The sequence below is a fragment of the Dendronephthya gigantea genome, unplaced genomic scaffold, assembly GCF_004324835.1.
Source record: "Dendronephthya gigantea isolate DGI-Jeju-01 unplaced genomic scaffold, DenGig_1.0 000093F, whole genome shotgun sequence".
Taxonomy (NCBI): Eukaryota; Metazoa; Cnidaria; class Anthozoa; order Malacalcyonacea; family Nephtheidae; genus Dendronephthya; species Dendronephthya gigantea.
The window spans coordinates 538,827-555,218 of NW_021163103.1; the positions used below are offsets into that span (position 1 = coordinate 538,827).

General features: G+C 35.9%; 2 protein-coding genes across 5 annotated transcripts; one reads left to right on the forward strand and one right to left on the reverse strand.

The window, feature by feature from the left end:
* The first annotated feature begins 836 nt into the window (after window positions 1-836).
* Window positions 837-9,264, forward strand: LOC114533608. Of its 3 annotated transcripts, none has more exons than XM_028555166.1 (4): window positions 837-929; window positions 1,669-2,374; window positions 7,537-8,000; window positions 8,117-9,264. In XM_028555166.1, exons 3-4 carry the CDS (start codon window positions 7,546-7,548, stop codon window positions 8,286-8,288), a joined length of 627 nt encoding a protein of 208 aa, XP_028410967.1. In that variant the 5' UTR covers window positions 837-929; window positions 1,669-2,374; window positions 7,537-7,545; the 3' UTR covers window positions 8,289-9,264. The 3 variants fall into 3 exon arrangements, with proteins under 3 accessions (XP_028410967.1, XP_028410965.1, XP_028410968.1); XM_028555167.1 differs by lacking the exon at window positions 837-929 and adding an exon at window positions 1,486-1,561; XM_028555164.1 differs by lacking the exon at window positions 837-929 and having other exon boundaries at window positions 1,476-2,374.
* Window positions 9,265-9,651: 387 nt separating this feature from the next.
* On the reverse strand, window positions 9,652-16,188 carry LOC114533649 (mechanosensory protein 2-like). 2 transcript variants are annotated; one of them, XM_028555226.1, is made up of 8 exons: window positions 16,017-16,188; window positions 12,638-12,747; window positions 12,420-12,492; window positions 12,262-12,344; window positions 11,846-12,049; window positions 11,355-11,410; window positions 10,670-10,748; window positions 9,652-10,179 (listed from the first exon to the last, which is right to left on the reverse strand). In XM_028555226.1, exons 1-8 carry the CDS (start codon window positions 16,093-16,095, stop codon window positions 9,988-9,990), a joined length of 876 nt encoding a protein of 291 aa, XP_028411027.1. In that variant the 5' UTR covers window positions 16,096-16,188; the 3' UTR covers window positions 9,652-9,987. The 2 variants fall into 2 exon arrangements, with proteins under 2 accessions (XP_028411027.1, XP_028411028.1); XM_028555227.1 differs by lacking the exon at window positions 16,017-16,188 and adding an exon at window positions 14,351-14,459.
* Window positions 16,189-16,392: the final 204 nt, after the last annotated feature.

A 16,392-nucleotide genomic window follows, 5' to 3' on the forward strand; every position in this document is an offset into this window, starting at 1 on the left:
TTATCATAACTGCAAAGGCAAGTACAAAGTATTCAATATGGCTGAGTTACGTAATTTTATACTATGAAGCAAGAACTCATATTTAAATCTTGTATGTGTGAAATATCTTTTAATATAGAATCTTTGATCTACGAATCAAAGCTGGCTCAGGTGGAAAAATGATGGGAAAATGCGAAAGTTTATTTACTGATTTCACCACGTTTATCCGGGTGGAATCACTAAATAAATCATGGGCTTTCCCAAATGTTTCACGAGGAAGATCAATCATTGCATGTCTATCAGAAGAGTAACTCAAATGGTTGGCATATAAATATTAAAGTTGGTTTAGACCAATAAACATAATATGTACCGCGGGTAATTAGTGAGAGACCTCAGCTGTGACGAACATTGGACAGCGAAGAATATTTAATATCTGAATATTGCATGCGCAGATTATATACACGCCTTTCTTTTGTCTACATGTGACATTTAACCAAAAACAACAGGATGAGGCTACTGCAATCTACGAAGTTTAAGGCTAGAAGATCTACCGCAAGTTACAGAAATTAGGCCAATATATTGTCTGATTTTGACACCCTTTCCTCGTTCCAAGTACCAAGAAATAGGATATTCCCGCGCCTATAGCAAATTAAATTTGAAAACAGCATGATAGTAAATATGGAATGTAAACTTCGACTGCAGAAAGGTCGAGACTTACGGAGCTGAAAATAGCTAAAGGGCGTATAGCTGAAAATAGTGGATTTCTGCATCTATTCCGAAGTGCTAGCAATCAGGGTAATATAACCCAATTGTGACCATTCACCACCCTAGCAAGTTCGAAAACAACCATCATAGGCACAGTAAATATGGAATGTGAACTTTAAATACAGAATGGTCCAGACATAATTCAATAAATATAATGAATTCCTTGTGGTTAGTTCCTTATAATGGTTAGTTTAATAGTTTTAAAGATGCTAATTAGGTTGGTCAACTAATCATCTTCGATCGCAAGTTATGCGAGTTACTGTTTTAACTGCGATATTTTGACAATGACTATAGGAACGAAGGCATAGATTCATGCCTAAACAATGCCGTACAATTTCCCATATCAAAAATGTGTTATGTATTTGAATTAAAAAACGCTTGTTATTTATAGTAAGCACGGTTTGTTAAACATCAAACTACCGCATTTTTTATCGCGCAGAGTCATCGACGCCATCCACAAATGATGAATTCTATAAGATGATTGTTCGGGAATGTTTTAATTGCAACATTTATCGTTCATTAATGTTGTGATAATCGATAGGTTGTATATCGGAGACAATAATTAGTCAATATGCGTTGCAGAAATCAAACAAACATACAAAGCTCTTTGTCTTCGTCGTAAAAGTATGAAAGTCATCATCACATGCAACAGTCTTATTGTTTACAAATAAGCCATAAAAAATCATGACACATGCACTCATGTTGTTTAATAATGAAATATACGCATAGTGCCTTAGATTCAAGTAAGGTCGGGTTGGGTTAGGGATTTGGTACGAAATGAATCCAGCAAATGAATGCTCAGGATCATAATAGCCCTGTTAGTTCTCCAGTCAAAAAGTTAAGAGTTACAACCAAAGAAGAAAAGATAAATTGTTGGCGAATTTTGCATACATTGTTTGACCAAGAACCATTGATTAACTTTAGGTACAAGACAATACACTGAAAACACTGACGGCAGGAAGAAAGAGATTTTGGCACAAGGCATCATTATATTGATCGACAGAAATATGGACACACCGTGGCTGATGGCTGGTGCATAGTGGGGCGGCGATATTTGGTTAGCGGAGTGTGTGATACTTAATCCCCATGCATATGCAGCCGGGGCTAGTGAGGGGTTGAAAGGGGAAAATTTTTCTAAATATTCTTTGTATATATGGTAATCAAGAGTGTATTCTATGCATGCGTATTTTATAGGTCTAAAAGTCAAGTGAAGATGATAATGTAAGTGACGAAGCACAAGTTAGCGCTAAGAAGCGGAATTTCACAACTTTAGGGGCATTTATTTTGGTAAATAAAGTCATTCGTGCGGATTAAAAGCGGAGTTGAAAGGGGCAACCATGCATTCATGCGTACAACAATTGCGGCCACAACTGAAGTGACTCCACTCTATACAAAACAATTTACTAGCATACCATTGGTCACCTGTCATACAAAAACCGACCAATCAGAAGCTTAAGCTCTGTGGTTAGTTTCAAGCAGGCATTCAGAGCCAAAAACAAGTAAAGAGCAATTACTTAGGCGAGGCCACTACCATTTCATAGCATGATATAGGACTGACTACGTTGTAGTGAAGACTGTCTGAATACGGCCTGGTAACACGCGCTTCGGGAAAGAGAGAAAGTTTGGCAAGGTAAATAAATAGACAGTACGTGGCTTAAATAGTTTGTTTTCATTACATATTAGCTAATTGTGGTGAATATCATTGTGGTTTAATATGTAAATCTAACCGAAATATTATCCAGTTAACTATTCAGGCATTTAAGTTTGCAAATTTCATGAGGTATCAGTATTTAGTTAGGAAGCAACCAAGTTGACTCTCGATTCTTGAAAAACCTTCTGTATACAAAATTCTGTATATTATGTATAATAATATTCTTTATTACTGTACAAGGTGTCAGAGAGTAAAATGTTTATATCATTATGCAAATCTCTCACAACTACACTGCACTTATTATGATAAGCTCTGATAACTTAGCTTGAACTGGCTAACTTATAGACTAAATTCGAACAAATCGAACGAGATATTGGTATATACAATATATATATAGGTAAAATATCACTGTAGTTCCTCGGGTACTATTGTAACTGTGTGTTTGGAGGACCATATATAGAAACACATACTTCACTTGTCTGTGAAGACTTGCATACATGTGAAATTTGCATACGACGATACTATTATAGTACATATGTGGCATAAAATACTCGTAATTTTATCGATATTCTAGATTATGATCTTTCAAAGTGTCTGGTGTGCATGCTCTCGTCTTGAAACTCAATCATGCAGTATTGCATTTTACTAAAGATAAATTGAAGCTTGTTGTGTACATTTTACTACAGCATTTCCTAAAATTTCCTTATATATTGTCATTCGAAGTAAAGTTCTACTGGATGTCAGCAGTGTTGGAACTGGATGAGCCATATCATGACCATGTCCAGCCACCTCTCCTTGTTCTACCCTTGATTTACAGGATTGACGAAATATACCACAAATACGCGTCTTGCGTAATTGGTGCTTAAATGCTCTAGTAACTTCTGAAGTCAATGTAAAATATTTTCACATATTTACGTATTCATGCGCTTCGTATATCAATGAACTAAAGAATTCGTCCAAAAAAGTTGCTAGAAATTACTTAAAATTCCACGTTCGCTGATTGAGGTGGCCGGTGCATGTGCAAATGTTCTAATATGCTACGCCCTAAAAGTCCAAAAGTTAAATGCTCAAATAATTTTCGATATAATATTTCAGTATTGTTATGTGGTAATCCTGCAGATTAAATAAAACAGTTTTACGGATAGTTTTATGTCTATGCCTGCCTACAACTGACTATAAAATTCAAGACTTTGAATTTAAATGCCTCGGTGGTTTTTGTAATTTGTAATTATGAACGTCGCTGTTTGATGTCATGTCGTATGCTTTGTTCTTGAAACCAAAAAGGCGTTCCTGTTGTGCACGATATTGGTCAAGTGAGTCGTTTAAATAATGTTTGTTTGGAAGAGTTTACTATACACTGAATTGAGATTAAACAGCGGATATATGCATAGACCTATACAGAGCACTTTTACCTTAAACATTTTTTTCTGTTATAGATATAAACTACCGTTATTTATGAAGTATGAAACATGAAGGTTATATTAACATCTTAACACATCACCAGCCTCGTGCATTTCATTGATTCTTTCTAGCTACGTCTCAGGAATACTCCTCTGGTTCTTCTCTTACATTTCATGAAAACGAGGCTCTCGAGTGAAAAAGAGATTTGTATCGTAATTTCTGAAATCTAAAAGCATGTCGGAATATCAGTTATTTTGACAGTTCTGTTTGATGTTCTTATAATGGTGTAGACTTCAAAAACACCATATATACAATTATACACGTCTAAGGAAATGTTTTCGTGACTTTATCAGCCTCATTAACAGGTTTGCAAAAAAATCTTAAAATTCAAAAGCAATTATGATCCAGCCCACAGGCAATTAACCAATTCCTATACGTAGTTTCGTTTCACTATATACCATAGGCACAACGTCACTTTACCGTTTGGTAAATAAAAAGCGATCAACGAAGTTTTCATATAGAAAAGAGTCAATGCCATTTCATTTTATCCTTTTCATCAATTTTATTTAAACCGCTGAATGGCTTTTTATTCCATCTGGAGGACTTAATTCTATGAAAGCTGTGAGATGGAAAGTTGAACCAATCGCGTTGCTTTTATCTTTGATTTTAATGGCTAATCTTAAAGAATTAAAACGGCATTCTAGCTTTCTGATAACCCTTGCAAGGTTTATTTAATATTATAGTAAACAATGAATTTATAATTTCAATGCACGTCACTCAATGGTGTTCTCTGGCTGGTGTATATTTACTGGACTATATAGCTAGGGATTAAAAGCTCTGCATAACATGTTTTCTAAAAAACGAAAAAGTCAAATAATACATTAACCTTAACCTTGAACAATTATATAGTCTGATCAATATTGCCTTTGGATCTAGTCTATTGTCTATTTCAAATTAGGCAGGTGTTAAACGGATATGTGCTTTTAAGAAATTATGTTTCGTTGTTTTTTTACCTTTTTTTTCCAATAACCTGGTGGCTAGCGCTTTTTAGAAATCTCTCAAAATAATCATGACTTTAAACTATTCTAGGATTTCAGTTGTATAGGGCTTCATTGGGGTTCATTGGAAACTATAATATATACTGTAGATACACTAGGTTATGTTTGGTTGATGTGTTGCAAAATATATTGCCACGTGTGTGCATCCAACAATGAGCAATTTAAATACAGAAAAAAACTTATATCCGAACCGTTTCACATCAGATGATGACTTGTTACGACAAATTTACGCTATGAAACCTGGTTGGAATTGTACCATTATCGGGATAGCCTATAGCATCAATAGAAACGTTTCAACCTTCCAATACAACATTCGATAGGTTTTTACAAATGCAAAACATGTAAGTGTTGGTTGTGGTTGAGTAGACACTGCGGAAATTGGTTAGCCGCAATTATAGACTTAGCCGCAATTCTCAATACTTAGACTTCAAACTTGGTGAGAAAAAAGATTAATAAATATTCAAAAAAATATGTCTTGCGCAAAGGATTAGAAGCTTGCACGTGCGGTAAAAACAGAACGTCTGAATTAATAACCATGTGTACACTTTAAGCCTCAAAATGGCCATTTCACAGCTGTCAGATGTGTATGATGAGCTTTGAAAAGATTGCATAATGCGTATTCAGAAGAAATATTGAACTTTTTTAAGATATTCAAAAGGTTTCTCTTTCATTACCGGTATAGAAATGCACAATTGTGAACCAGTGCATGATTAGATTTTCGGGTTGAAACATGCACCAATTTCTGCGGTGTCGGTTGAATACGTCCGGCATCCGGAATTCGGAAAGGAGTACCATCAATCTAATCTTTACTTGAAATATCACGGTTTCCTTGAGAAAATTATGTTGCAACAAGGCTGGTACCCCACAACAGTACAGAAGGCTACCTTGTCCTGTTGTGTGAGTCAGTTAGATGTTTATGATGTGTTAGATTTATTATACACAGCCAGAGACTCGGCCAGAGAGGTTGATTTATACCGATCAGCTAAGGTCTATTTTGGTGGAAGGATTAGGTCAGGATAATGACAGAAAGATATCCCTGTTGGAAAACTTAGGAAAACCAGTGAATTATCGGGCATTTGTAATTCAAGCGTCGTCGGTTGTAATTACAATATATTTGAATTTTGAACTGTGATATAATTACTTACACAACAGCAATGGTAATGACATTGGTCTGGTCACAATGCTGTTCGTCAATATGACGGGAAGATTTAAAAGACAAAGCCGCAATGCTTCTTACGATGTTATGCTCGGTCGATTTTTACCGCAAATTACATCAGTGGAGATTTGTCAAATTCCACTGCCAACAGTGGGATTTACTTGTGGTTAATCATTTAAAATACTTGAGAAAATGTTAAAATATACGTTCGTGTACTTATTCTATACATGCAATATCATTTGCGTCATGCATGCACTCATCTTCTCCATGCATGTATGCAGCACATAATAAGAAAATGCGTAGATATTTTAAGGCATTTTACATGATCCTGCTTAGTCGGGACTATGACTATGAGAGGTATTGGAATGTGTATGTAACATAATCCTGCATGGTAGTAGTGTAGTCACCCCAACAATATCTTGTATTAGTCTGATTTCATAAAAACTTATTTCGATACCTCAAACTCATTTAAAGTTTCGTTTTTTAGTAAACAAGTTGTAAGTGTGTGTTTAGAGTTTCTTCGTGTTATGCTCGGTGGATAGCGCAATTATGAATTAAGGTCTGTACATGTGATACAAGAGACGCATTTCCTAATCTCCTGACGTACCACTGCATCACTAAAACTTCCCATTTCATTTCCGTACAATCTATAAATATTTGACTAGTACAGTCAGCTATAGTCAGCTCTGCCATAATCATCCTGTAATTAGATGAACATACTTTAAAACTGCTGCTGACAAGCATTTTGGAAAATACTTTGATATATAAGGTTGGTGCATGATGTTCTTTTTACAACAATATGTAAATGTTTTAGATATTGAAGCGCGGTATAGTATAACTATAGTCTATATATATAAACTATAACTATATATAAAGTAATTTGAAGGCTTTGATGAACATTTCTGCACATCTTCCTGTGGATGGTGTACGTGTCTCGTATTCAGCAAATACTTGATTAACTCCAAAGGGTACAAAAAACTTATGTCATATATAACTCATAAGAGTATGTTAGCCACATTTAATAACAACAAACCTTGTCTATAACTGATCTCAAAGTTAAACAGAAAAGTTTAAACATTTGATTATTCTCTGTACTTTACACCCGTTGTAACCTCTTTAATACATAGGATAGTTAAATCACGCGACCATTACACAGTATATAAACACACCGAAAAGGCAGCTGCATGGAAGGTTATATCTTTGGAAATAATACACTCGTCTCTCTCGATAAATTTTCTTCCCAAGAAGTTCGATCTCGGTAAATTCTCTTCCCAAAAAATTACATTCAAGAGTAGAGTTGGAAATTTGTCAAAACCAAATTTTTTATTAAAGAGTTTGACAATTACAATATCAGATTTCAAGAACTACCCTGATATTCTTCGTTATAATAATGTTATTATCTTAATAGAAGTAAAAATTGTAGTTTGCGGTTTGTTTACTACAAATATAAGTGTACTTAATTGGTACCACAATCAAGCCTTAAAAAAGCCATGTAACGACATCCCAACTTAAACATTATCCTACAGGTTTAAACCATGAACACTGTTGGAACTTCATCGCAAGTTAACAGACCGGCCTTTTTTCCAGTGGAATGGCCGCTAACCCAGAATAATGCAGGCAACAAACAACCAACAGCCCGCAAAGAAGGCACACCCAAACCTAAACGTAGAAAGATAGACGACACCAATGCACGACCCCAACAATGGACCGCAGAACACCACACACAAACTGACAAGCCAACAGTGAAACTGGTAACTAGTGTCCAGTATGAAAACCGAGGAACTTCCATCAGTGACGTCAAATATGAACCCACAATATCGGCTGCAACACCGAATATTTTTAAATCGCTCGACCACGACGAAGCAAGCTGGTTAGTGGAGGAAGTTAATGAAGCGAATAAATGTATCTTTGGTGCTGAAAGAGCAGCAGAAAAATTCAAGGCAGACGATGACGAATTGGAGAGGAAGAAAACTTCGTTGAATGCTTTGAAGTAAGATTTGGATTATATTTCTCTTTATATATTATCCTACCGTTACCACGACCCAAAGGGCATGAAATAAACAAGTATGAATTTAAAGAAAAATGCAATGCTTGATTTTTTTGTAGAAGTCTACTGAACGATCTGAGACGAAACATAAAATATCCCGACGATGACACAGCAAAAGACTTGGATACATTAGACGAGGCCTCAGCCAACTTTGGTGTAAGAAATATGGTCAACTGTCTTGGCTTATTAGACAATTATTTCTCGGAATTGCAAAAGAAACTTGATAATTAGTTTTAAAGGATTAATTTATAACATAGTTGTAGTGATAGCCAAGCTATAGTGTCTGTGATAGTTTCTAATCGTCTACTGCGAAGCAGTGTGGCTTAATCAGTCAGTCGTGATAGAAGTTCTAGTATTGTAAATAGCTCAATGTAGTTTTATGCGTACATAAGATGTAGTCTTGTTAGTGTAATGTAGTTTTACCTCCTCAGGGTGGTGCATGGAATAGGTCTCTGTGGCTGCACAATACCCACATTAGTGTTTTTAATCGTAGAGTTAGGACCAGTCCTTTCACGCTTTAACTTAGAGTTAAGTGCCCGGGCAACTTTGTGAAGAGTAAAACCCAACACTTGCGTCTAAAGATTTAACTCCTGATACGGGTGTAACAATCAGTGTGTTTTACTAGCAGCAAACAAGAATTTAATTCACCCTAGTTCACATGGTGGTATATATAGTACATTTATATAGCGAACTTTAACTTTTAGGTAAATTATTTAATGATATTAGTAGATTGTCATAATCTCTGGTGAAATCAGTAAATAAACTTGTATTCATTAGGACTTTCTTTCTTGTCGTGTGTTAATTTGCGCATGTTCCCATTTCTACGTGGTCATAGCATGATTGGAAAATATAACATGAAGCAGGTCATACAGAATATCAAGACTACCCGCTGGTTTGATACGTGCATGTGATCATTTGTGACTGGAAAACAAACCTTGCCTATTTTATCCCAGATCCACCCCGATAGATGTTAACAATTTTACATCGACTTCCTACAATGAAGTTTCTAAAACTGGTCGCGGTTGATAATGGGCACAGCCAATCTAATGAACGCGGTGATGGACCAATATGGGACGATGATTACATATAGTTCGTTCGAAATATGATGAAAGAAGTTCAGGCTCTTTCCTCTCGACTAATCAGATGCATTTAATTTACACAATAACCCAATCAAATTCAAATTAACATTTCAGATCAACCAGCCCTCTCCCCCTCAGGTATTTTTTCACGCCACAGCGGCATTCTACGAAAGACCCTGAGTACGAGTTGGGCAATTACCCAGTTATTTCAACGATTTAAACATCACGAAATAAAATTATAGCATTTGACGACAAGCTTACAATAAAATGAAGAAGCACGTGCGCTGTGAGAGTTATATGTACACATTAAATAACAGTGAATCACAACACGGGTCACGGGTCACATTGATATCCAATTAGGAGCTGTTTACATGAGCCCGGTTACCCGAGATTCAACGAAGCGTGAGATAATTTTGAGTAATTGAAATGAGCAGATAACATGATCCTGGCAGTCGTATAATCACCACAACAATAGCATGTGCTTGTTTGATATAGAGACATTTGTCATAAAGACTTATTTCAATACCTCAAAGTCCTCTCACGCTTCGTTGAATCTCGGGTAACCGGGCTCATGTAAACAGCCCCTTAGTAACAAAGTGCAGATAAAAGCCGTTTGTAAGCGCGGAAAACCCTGGGGCAGAGACATTGTTGCGATTGATTATTCGTTACGTTTCCTAAAACTTCGTTGTGATATTCTCCGAGCAGCGGATAAGAGTTTCTTGAAATGGGCAAAAAAATGAGCATAAACCTGGTCCTGATTTTCGTTAACATTGCTTTCTTGTAAGTCTCTCAAAACTCTCAAATCGTCAACAATTTTTTCTTCTCCCCAGGGTTAAGTGAGCTTTCAGCATTTAACCTTTTTTGCTCAAACTGTTCATGAGCTCAATTGGAAGCGGGAAGATAATTGTCGAATTCTTCTCAGCTGATATTGCGTTAAGAGTTTGAAGATATCTTAGTTGTAGCGCCTGCGGTGACTCTGCTATCACCTCAGCGGCCTCTTTGAGAGCTCGTGACGCATTCATCTCACCTTCAGCAGCAATTACCTGAAGAGTAAGGGATAAGACGTAATTGTGACGTTGAGCAAAGATATTTTACATCTACACGCTATTTAAAATATAAAATCACCCAACCAACATTTTTGCTATAAATCTCACTCAACAGATTCAGTTATAAATTAGTTATAAATCTCACTCAACGGGTTTAATTCAGTTCTACATTTCCGCTCTTACCTGCAGTTCTTTCAAAAATATTCATTTCAAAAACCTGGATACTATCGCTACACTGCCTCTCGAATCTTCCATCGGATGGTCTGACGATTCTTCCTTCAACTATACTGTCTTTCTTACGAGTTATGTTGATTTTAAACACCATTTGTTGGATTACAAAAAAAATTGTACTCCAAACGTTGGCTTCGCGCGCATGAGGTGGTTTCAAAAGTAGTTTAATAGATAAATGACTTTCGCTCGCTGCGTTGACTTGACAGACGCTAAGCAAGTTCTACGACAGTAAAAAACAATATTTATTTCATCCTACCTTAGCTCTAGCTTCTCGTGCAGCTTCTGCTTCTGCAGCCATTGCTCTCTGCAGTTGTTGTGGAAGTCTTACGTCTTTCCTGCAATAGGCAGAAATTTTAAAGGTGTAAGGCACACTGGTCTAACTAGGACGAGACTGCATGGCGTGACCTCTAGTGACCCACAGTGATCGCACGCCCGGCCTCCTAAATTGAGACGCCCTCTAAAGCCCCGTACAGACGACCAAGTTTTCCTTGACAAGTTTTCTTCTTTTCTTGACCAGTTCACTTGCTCGTGCATGTGTATGGTGAACAAGTTCTCCTTGCCAAGTTTTATTTGCTCGTGTGTACGCAGAAGTTTTACGATAATATGAGCCATGATAAAATGAGTATACCATCTCAAAACAAACAGAAATGATAAAACTTCAAAAACCAGCTCGATTGGCTCGAAGAGTGCTGCGCTATTCCCTACTTCACAATTCCCTGTCAAGTTTTTCATGACGGCCATACACACCACGAGCATTTTTCCTTGTTGAAAAACTGTCATGACTAGCTTAGCATGACTAGCACATAGAACTTGGCAAGGAAAACCTGCCCGTCTGTACGGGGCTTAAATTGATGTTCAACCTTAATTGTTTTGTGAATCCTAATCCACCAGGCTCAGACTCAAACAACGATAAAAAAATTTCTAAACAACACGCAACTTACACTTCAACACGCTCTACTTTCACCCCCCATGGATCAGTTGCTTCGTCGAGAGTTGACTAAAATGCATAATATAATGTATCTGATAACTGAAAAATCAGTTCTGATAAAACTGTTCTTTCTAGAAGTCCAGTAAGTGTATCATTTATCTTTTATCGTTCCAGTTTACTACAGGAGGAAACCTAAACTAAACTAACTTTATTTATACTGGATAGCTCTTTCAGTTCTACAGTAAACTGTTCTCTCTAGAGATCTAGTAAGGATCATCTCTCATTAACCAGTTTACTACAGGAGGAAACCTAAACTAAACTAACTTTATTAATATGGATATAGCTCTATTTTTTCTCCACTGTTCTTCCAACAGGTCCAGTAAACCTGAACTACTCATTAGGCACGGCTTTATAGATCAAGCTGTTCTTCTTCGTACATGCAGTGGTCCAATAGGGATCAAACTCGTTGTAGTTTATCTTCGAAGACTTCGCCCCAGGACTCACCTGAATACTGTGGCTTATAGTTTCCCGTTCTGACAAGATCTCACTCAGACTTCGTGTTCCAAGAACATTACGCAGTGTGGTTTGTGCCAACAGCCGGGTTGAACGACTTGCATTCTCAACATTTGTGATGGCCATTGTTGCATTGTAGATCTTATAATAAACAACAGCATCCACCGCGACTGTCACACTGTCTTTTGATAGAATCTGATTGGATAAATTTTACATTTTGAAACATGCGTTTACAAATTTTACATTTTGAAACATACGTTACATTGTATGATTGCTGACTAACTTTGGTAGAAGGCATTTATGGCAGGGTTGGATTTCTCACAGGGTAAAAGTGAAATAAAAAAAACATGAGCACTATGTTACATTAGGGTACATTAGGGTACATTATGGTACATTAAGGATCACACCTCTTGTGGGGGAACATCAAAAGAAACCACTCGGAGGTCAACTTTCTGATAAGAATCAATACATGGTAAGATGAAGAATAATCCTAAAATATATCAAAGGAAATGCTGTTTATAATCCTAAATGATGCAGCCTATGTTAGTTCCATAAGATTTCATACCAGGTCCTTTAGCTCCTCCTGGCAGAAGTCGTCCAAGACGGAATATAACTGCTCTCTCGTATTCTTGAACAATCTGACAATGACATGACACAAGATAAACAATAAATTTCTCATTAACTTGCAAGCCTGTGGAACAGACCACAATATGAAACTGCAGATACACATTCATTTTTAGATCAGTTAGAGTGAATAACAAAAATAATGAAAATAAGACTTACCCTGATACAGAGAAACAATGAAAATGGAAATGTGCAAATTACCAGAAGATACGAGAGCCCCACAAGAATGATCCCACAGATACTCACTCCTTCGGCTGACGCTTCAACTTCTAAAACACAAATATCATATACTCTATCAACTTATTAACTAAACATTGTAACTTGCATCAAAATCGGTCAGTAAAGTTGAATAATAATATTTTATCTCTAATCTAATGCATAGGAGATATAAATCCATTTACTATGGTTTGCTATTATCTTTTATATAATTGTGTATCATGATGGAAAATCCTCAATATTTCTGGGTATATTTTTTTTTTACACTTGTAGTGTGTAGTTCATATATGTAATGACCACCTGTCTCTTTAGACTTTAATAGAGAAAGCACTTTTTTTAAATAGATAAGTTTTACCATTTACATAATACACAACTGCAATACATTTATTTTATCTTAGTATCTTATCTTTTCAAAGAAACTCTGTAAGAATCTCAGTAGGGTATGCAAAAATGCATTAATTAAGAAAGCTATCAATCCATTAACCAGACCATGTGTGTAGGCTTTACAATTACATGCCTCATTTTAATTACAGCTTTGGAACAGAGACTATTAAATATTAATACAGTCCATCTATTCCAGCTGCTAAATCTGATTACTGATACCGACAGAGAAATATAAGGATGCAAATATAGGGGAGATATAAGTTTACAAGCTCTTAGGGCTCTTAATCAACAAGGTTTTATAATGCCAGAATCAAGATTTTTCTGAAGAGCATGAATATCTAATATATACTTTCAAGCTTTGTGCATTTAATTTCACAAACTATTTCCCAAATATTTACACCCTGCATATATGAGAAAATGTTACTGAGCTAGTTGTTTTGGTGGTACATAATTTAGCTATTGCTGGTTACTGCAAATCATTTATATTGGTGAAGCACATTGTATATATTAATTTGATATCACATAATCAAGGCACTATATCAAAAACAAGGTCAGAATTAATGGACTTTTGGAGCCTAGATCACAGAAAAATACTACCTAATTCAATGCAAAAAACAATACAGTATGTCATGATATAGCTAAATCTATTATGCTTTGTGGAAAATATTTATCAGAGTAATGAGGATTCCAAATAAATGCCTCTTCATTTAACATTAAAATGTTTTTATTTTGTACAGACAAATACAAACCACAGCTCCTCATAACTGATACATTTTATTCATCAAATTACATTTTTCTTATCTGAACTACGAGAATATGAGCAGAGCTTTATTGCTGTTTCTATTTAAAATAATCTGTTACTTTATATATTGCATCAAAAATGGCTTGTATAAGTTGTATTTCACCGACAGCTTTCAAAGGAAAACTTCAGATATTTTAAAGAAATACATGCATAAGTTATTAGAAAGTTCAACCACAGAATACTGCAAATTTAAAGACTAAATACCACACATATGAAAAATAGTATAACAAACATGATTTTTCAATATAAATTCGTCATCAAAAGCAGCAATTTGTGAAAATATTCATTCAGTTTCAGCTTTTGACCCCTTGACAACCAACTGATTAAAAATTCACTCACATTATACAAATATATTCAACGTCAAGGAAACAAACTACGACGATTAAATACGAGGATTATGTCTTGAATTACTTAAATATTAGCCACCATTGATATTCAGTGCTTTTAAAAGGAATTAAAGTGTTTTTTACCTTCAGGATGGATAGTTGTATGACAAGGCCGAGCAGCCATCCTCAAGATACGCAATCACATTTCACACCGCATATTTAATTTATGCCAAATACCACTGATCTCAATAAAAACCGGGGTTAATTTCAGGTGACTTTTGTAAAAGTTTTTTTTGGAAACATCTCAAACTTTTTTGAGCTTTTTCATGTTAAAGTAAAACTTTATGCAACAAAATTGAGTTATTCGAAGTATGCTCTGGATTTACGACAGATATGCTGCAATCTATTTTAAAACCAAAAACCGCATCAAGCCATCATTGCAATTTTGCATATATAAACTTGGATGCGAACTTGAAGTTAAACTCTTTTATGGCCGGTTTAACAGTGAGTTTAGTCAACTGGGGAATTGATGACACCTCGCCCAATCTCGATCCCACTATTACGTAAATTCGAGAAATTCGAACTTGGCTCGGTACCCCCCCCCCCTGACCTCTAACTGCGAGAGCCAGCCAAGGTATCGCCCTCTAAAATGTGTTTTGTCAATTTCGGAGGTACGGAGAGGGAATCCTTTGAAGACAAGGTAAATGTGGTAGTCCCCACTTATTTTGCGTTGCTGTTTTTTGGAATTTGTGTTTGGACCGGTAAAGCTCGACGGGAAACAAATTCGTGCAGAAAAGCTTCAAAACTAAAATTACCTGATCTGCACGATTAAAAAATGTCCAATTTTACATTTGACAGCAAAAAGAATTTGCATATTGAAAATGAAATTAATATTCCGCATCTGCTTGACACGCTGGGCCGCAAAATTTGGGTACTTGATTTCTTTAAAGTCTAAAGATTCAGCATGAACAGGAAGAACAGCTTAATGTAGAAACAATTACACAACAAAAGTAAAAGATTTTTCCCAAAATAGTAAAAGGTGCATTCGCTATTTAGAAGATAAATTTAAATCTTATACATTGGCTCTTTATTTGACGATTATCGGAAAGTTATAAAAGAGTTTGCCACTGCTTACAGCTCCTTCCTGCACTGGCTGTAGCTGTGGTTGAACTACTTAGTACTTAACCTATTATGTTTTGCATATAGTCAAAATTGTTGGGTAGTATACATATATTTCACATATTCTTTGGACATTTCATAGTCAGCAATAAATCCATCTAGGGTATCTTCCTTATTTGTTGATTTTCAGGGAAATGGCAAAGTTTAAAGCGCCTTACGTTACACTTATACTCAAGCAAGCTGCAAACGGCTGTTTCTGTGTCATAACTATTGAACTTATTTTCAAAGCAAACGCATCAATTATACAGCATAGAAATGATAAAGGCTATGTTTCAGCAACATAACGTCCAAATGGAATATTAGAAGGATAATAATGACTACATATTGTAAAGGTCTGTTGAAATAATACAATTCAGTCAAGCACAGTAGCAGCGAGACACGGAGAGTATACGATATTGAAATATCAACAAATGTAACACTATTATATATGAGCAAACATCGCGAGTAGCATTGAGGAAATTGTTTAAGATCAAGAATCATGAAGACAAGAACTTAGTTAATAGTATTCAAGTCGCAGAGCTTGTTGTGGTCTTAAATTCGAAAGCAGAAGCAAGCTGACAGCTAACCATCTGCTGATCTCTGCGAAACAAACTGCGAATTGTCAGACATAACAAGCGTTAAGTAACATTACCCGAGAGACGGTGTATTGGACGAGTTTCTTCCTCTGCTTTGCCAGACATTTCAATTGGTTCGTTGAGCTCACTCGGCATTCGATAGTAAAATCTATTTCCTTGTGCGCAAGGACGGAGGCTGCAATTTTACGTTTTACCTCTGGAATTGAAATAGGTGATGAAAGCAACAAATGAATATGTAATTATAGTGCTGAATATTCATGATGACCTAAATGAATTAAGAAGGCGGTTGCCGCCGACAAGAACAATTACATGCTCATATACACTCAAAAGAAACTTTACGTTTTAGTCAAACCGATCATTTACATCCATTTTTGTTTCACCGCAATTATATTGTGGGTAGTTTGTGATAAATAAGAAGTCCCTGCATGTTGT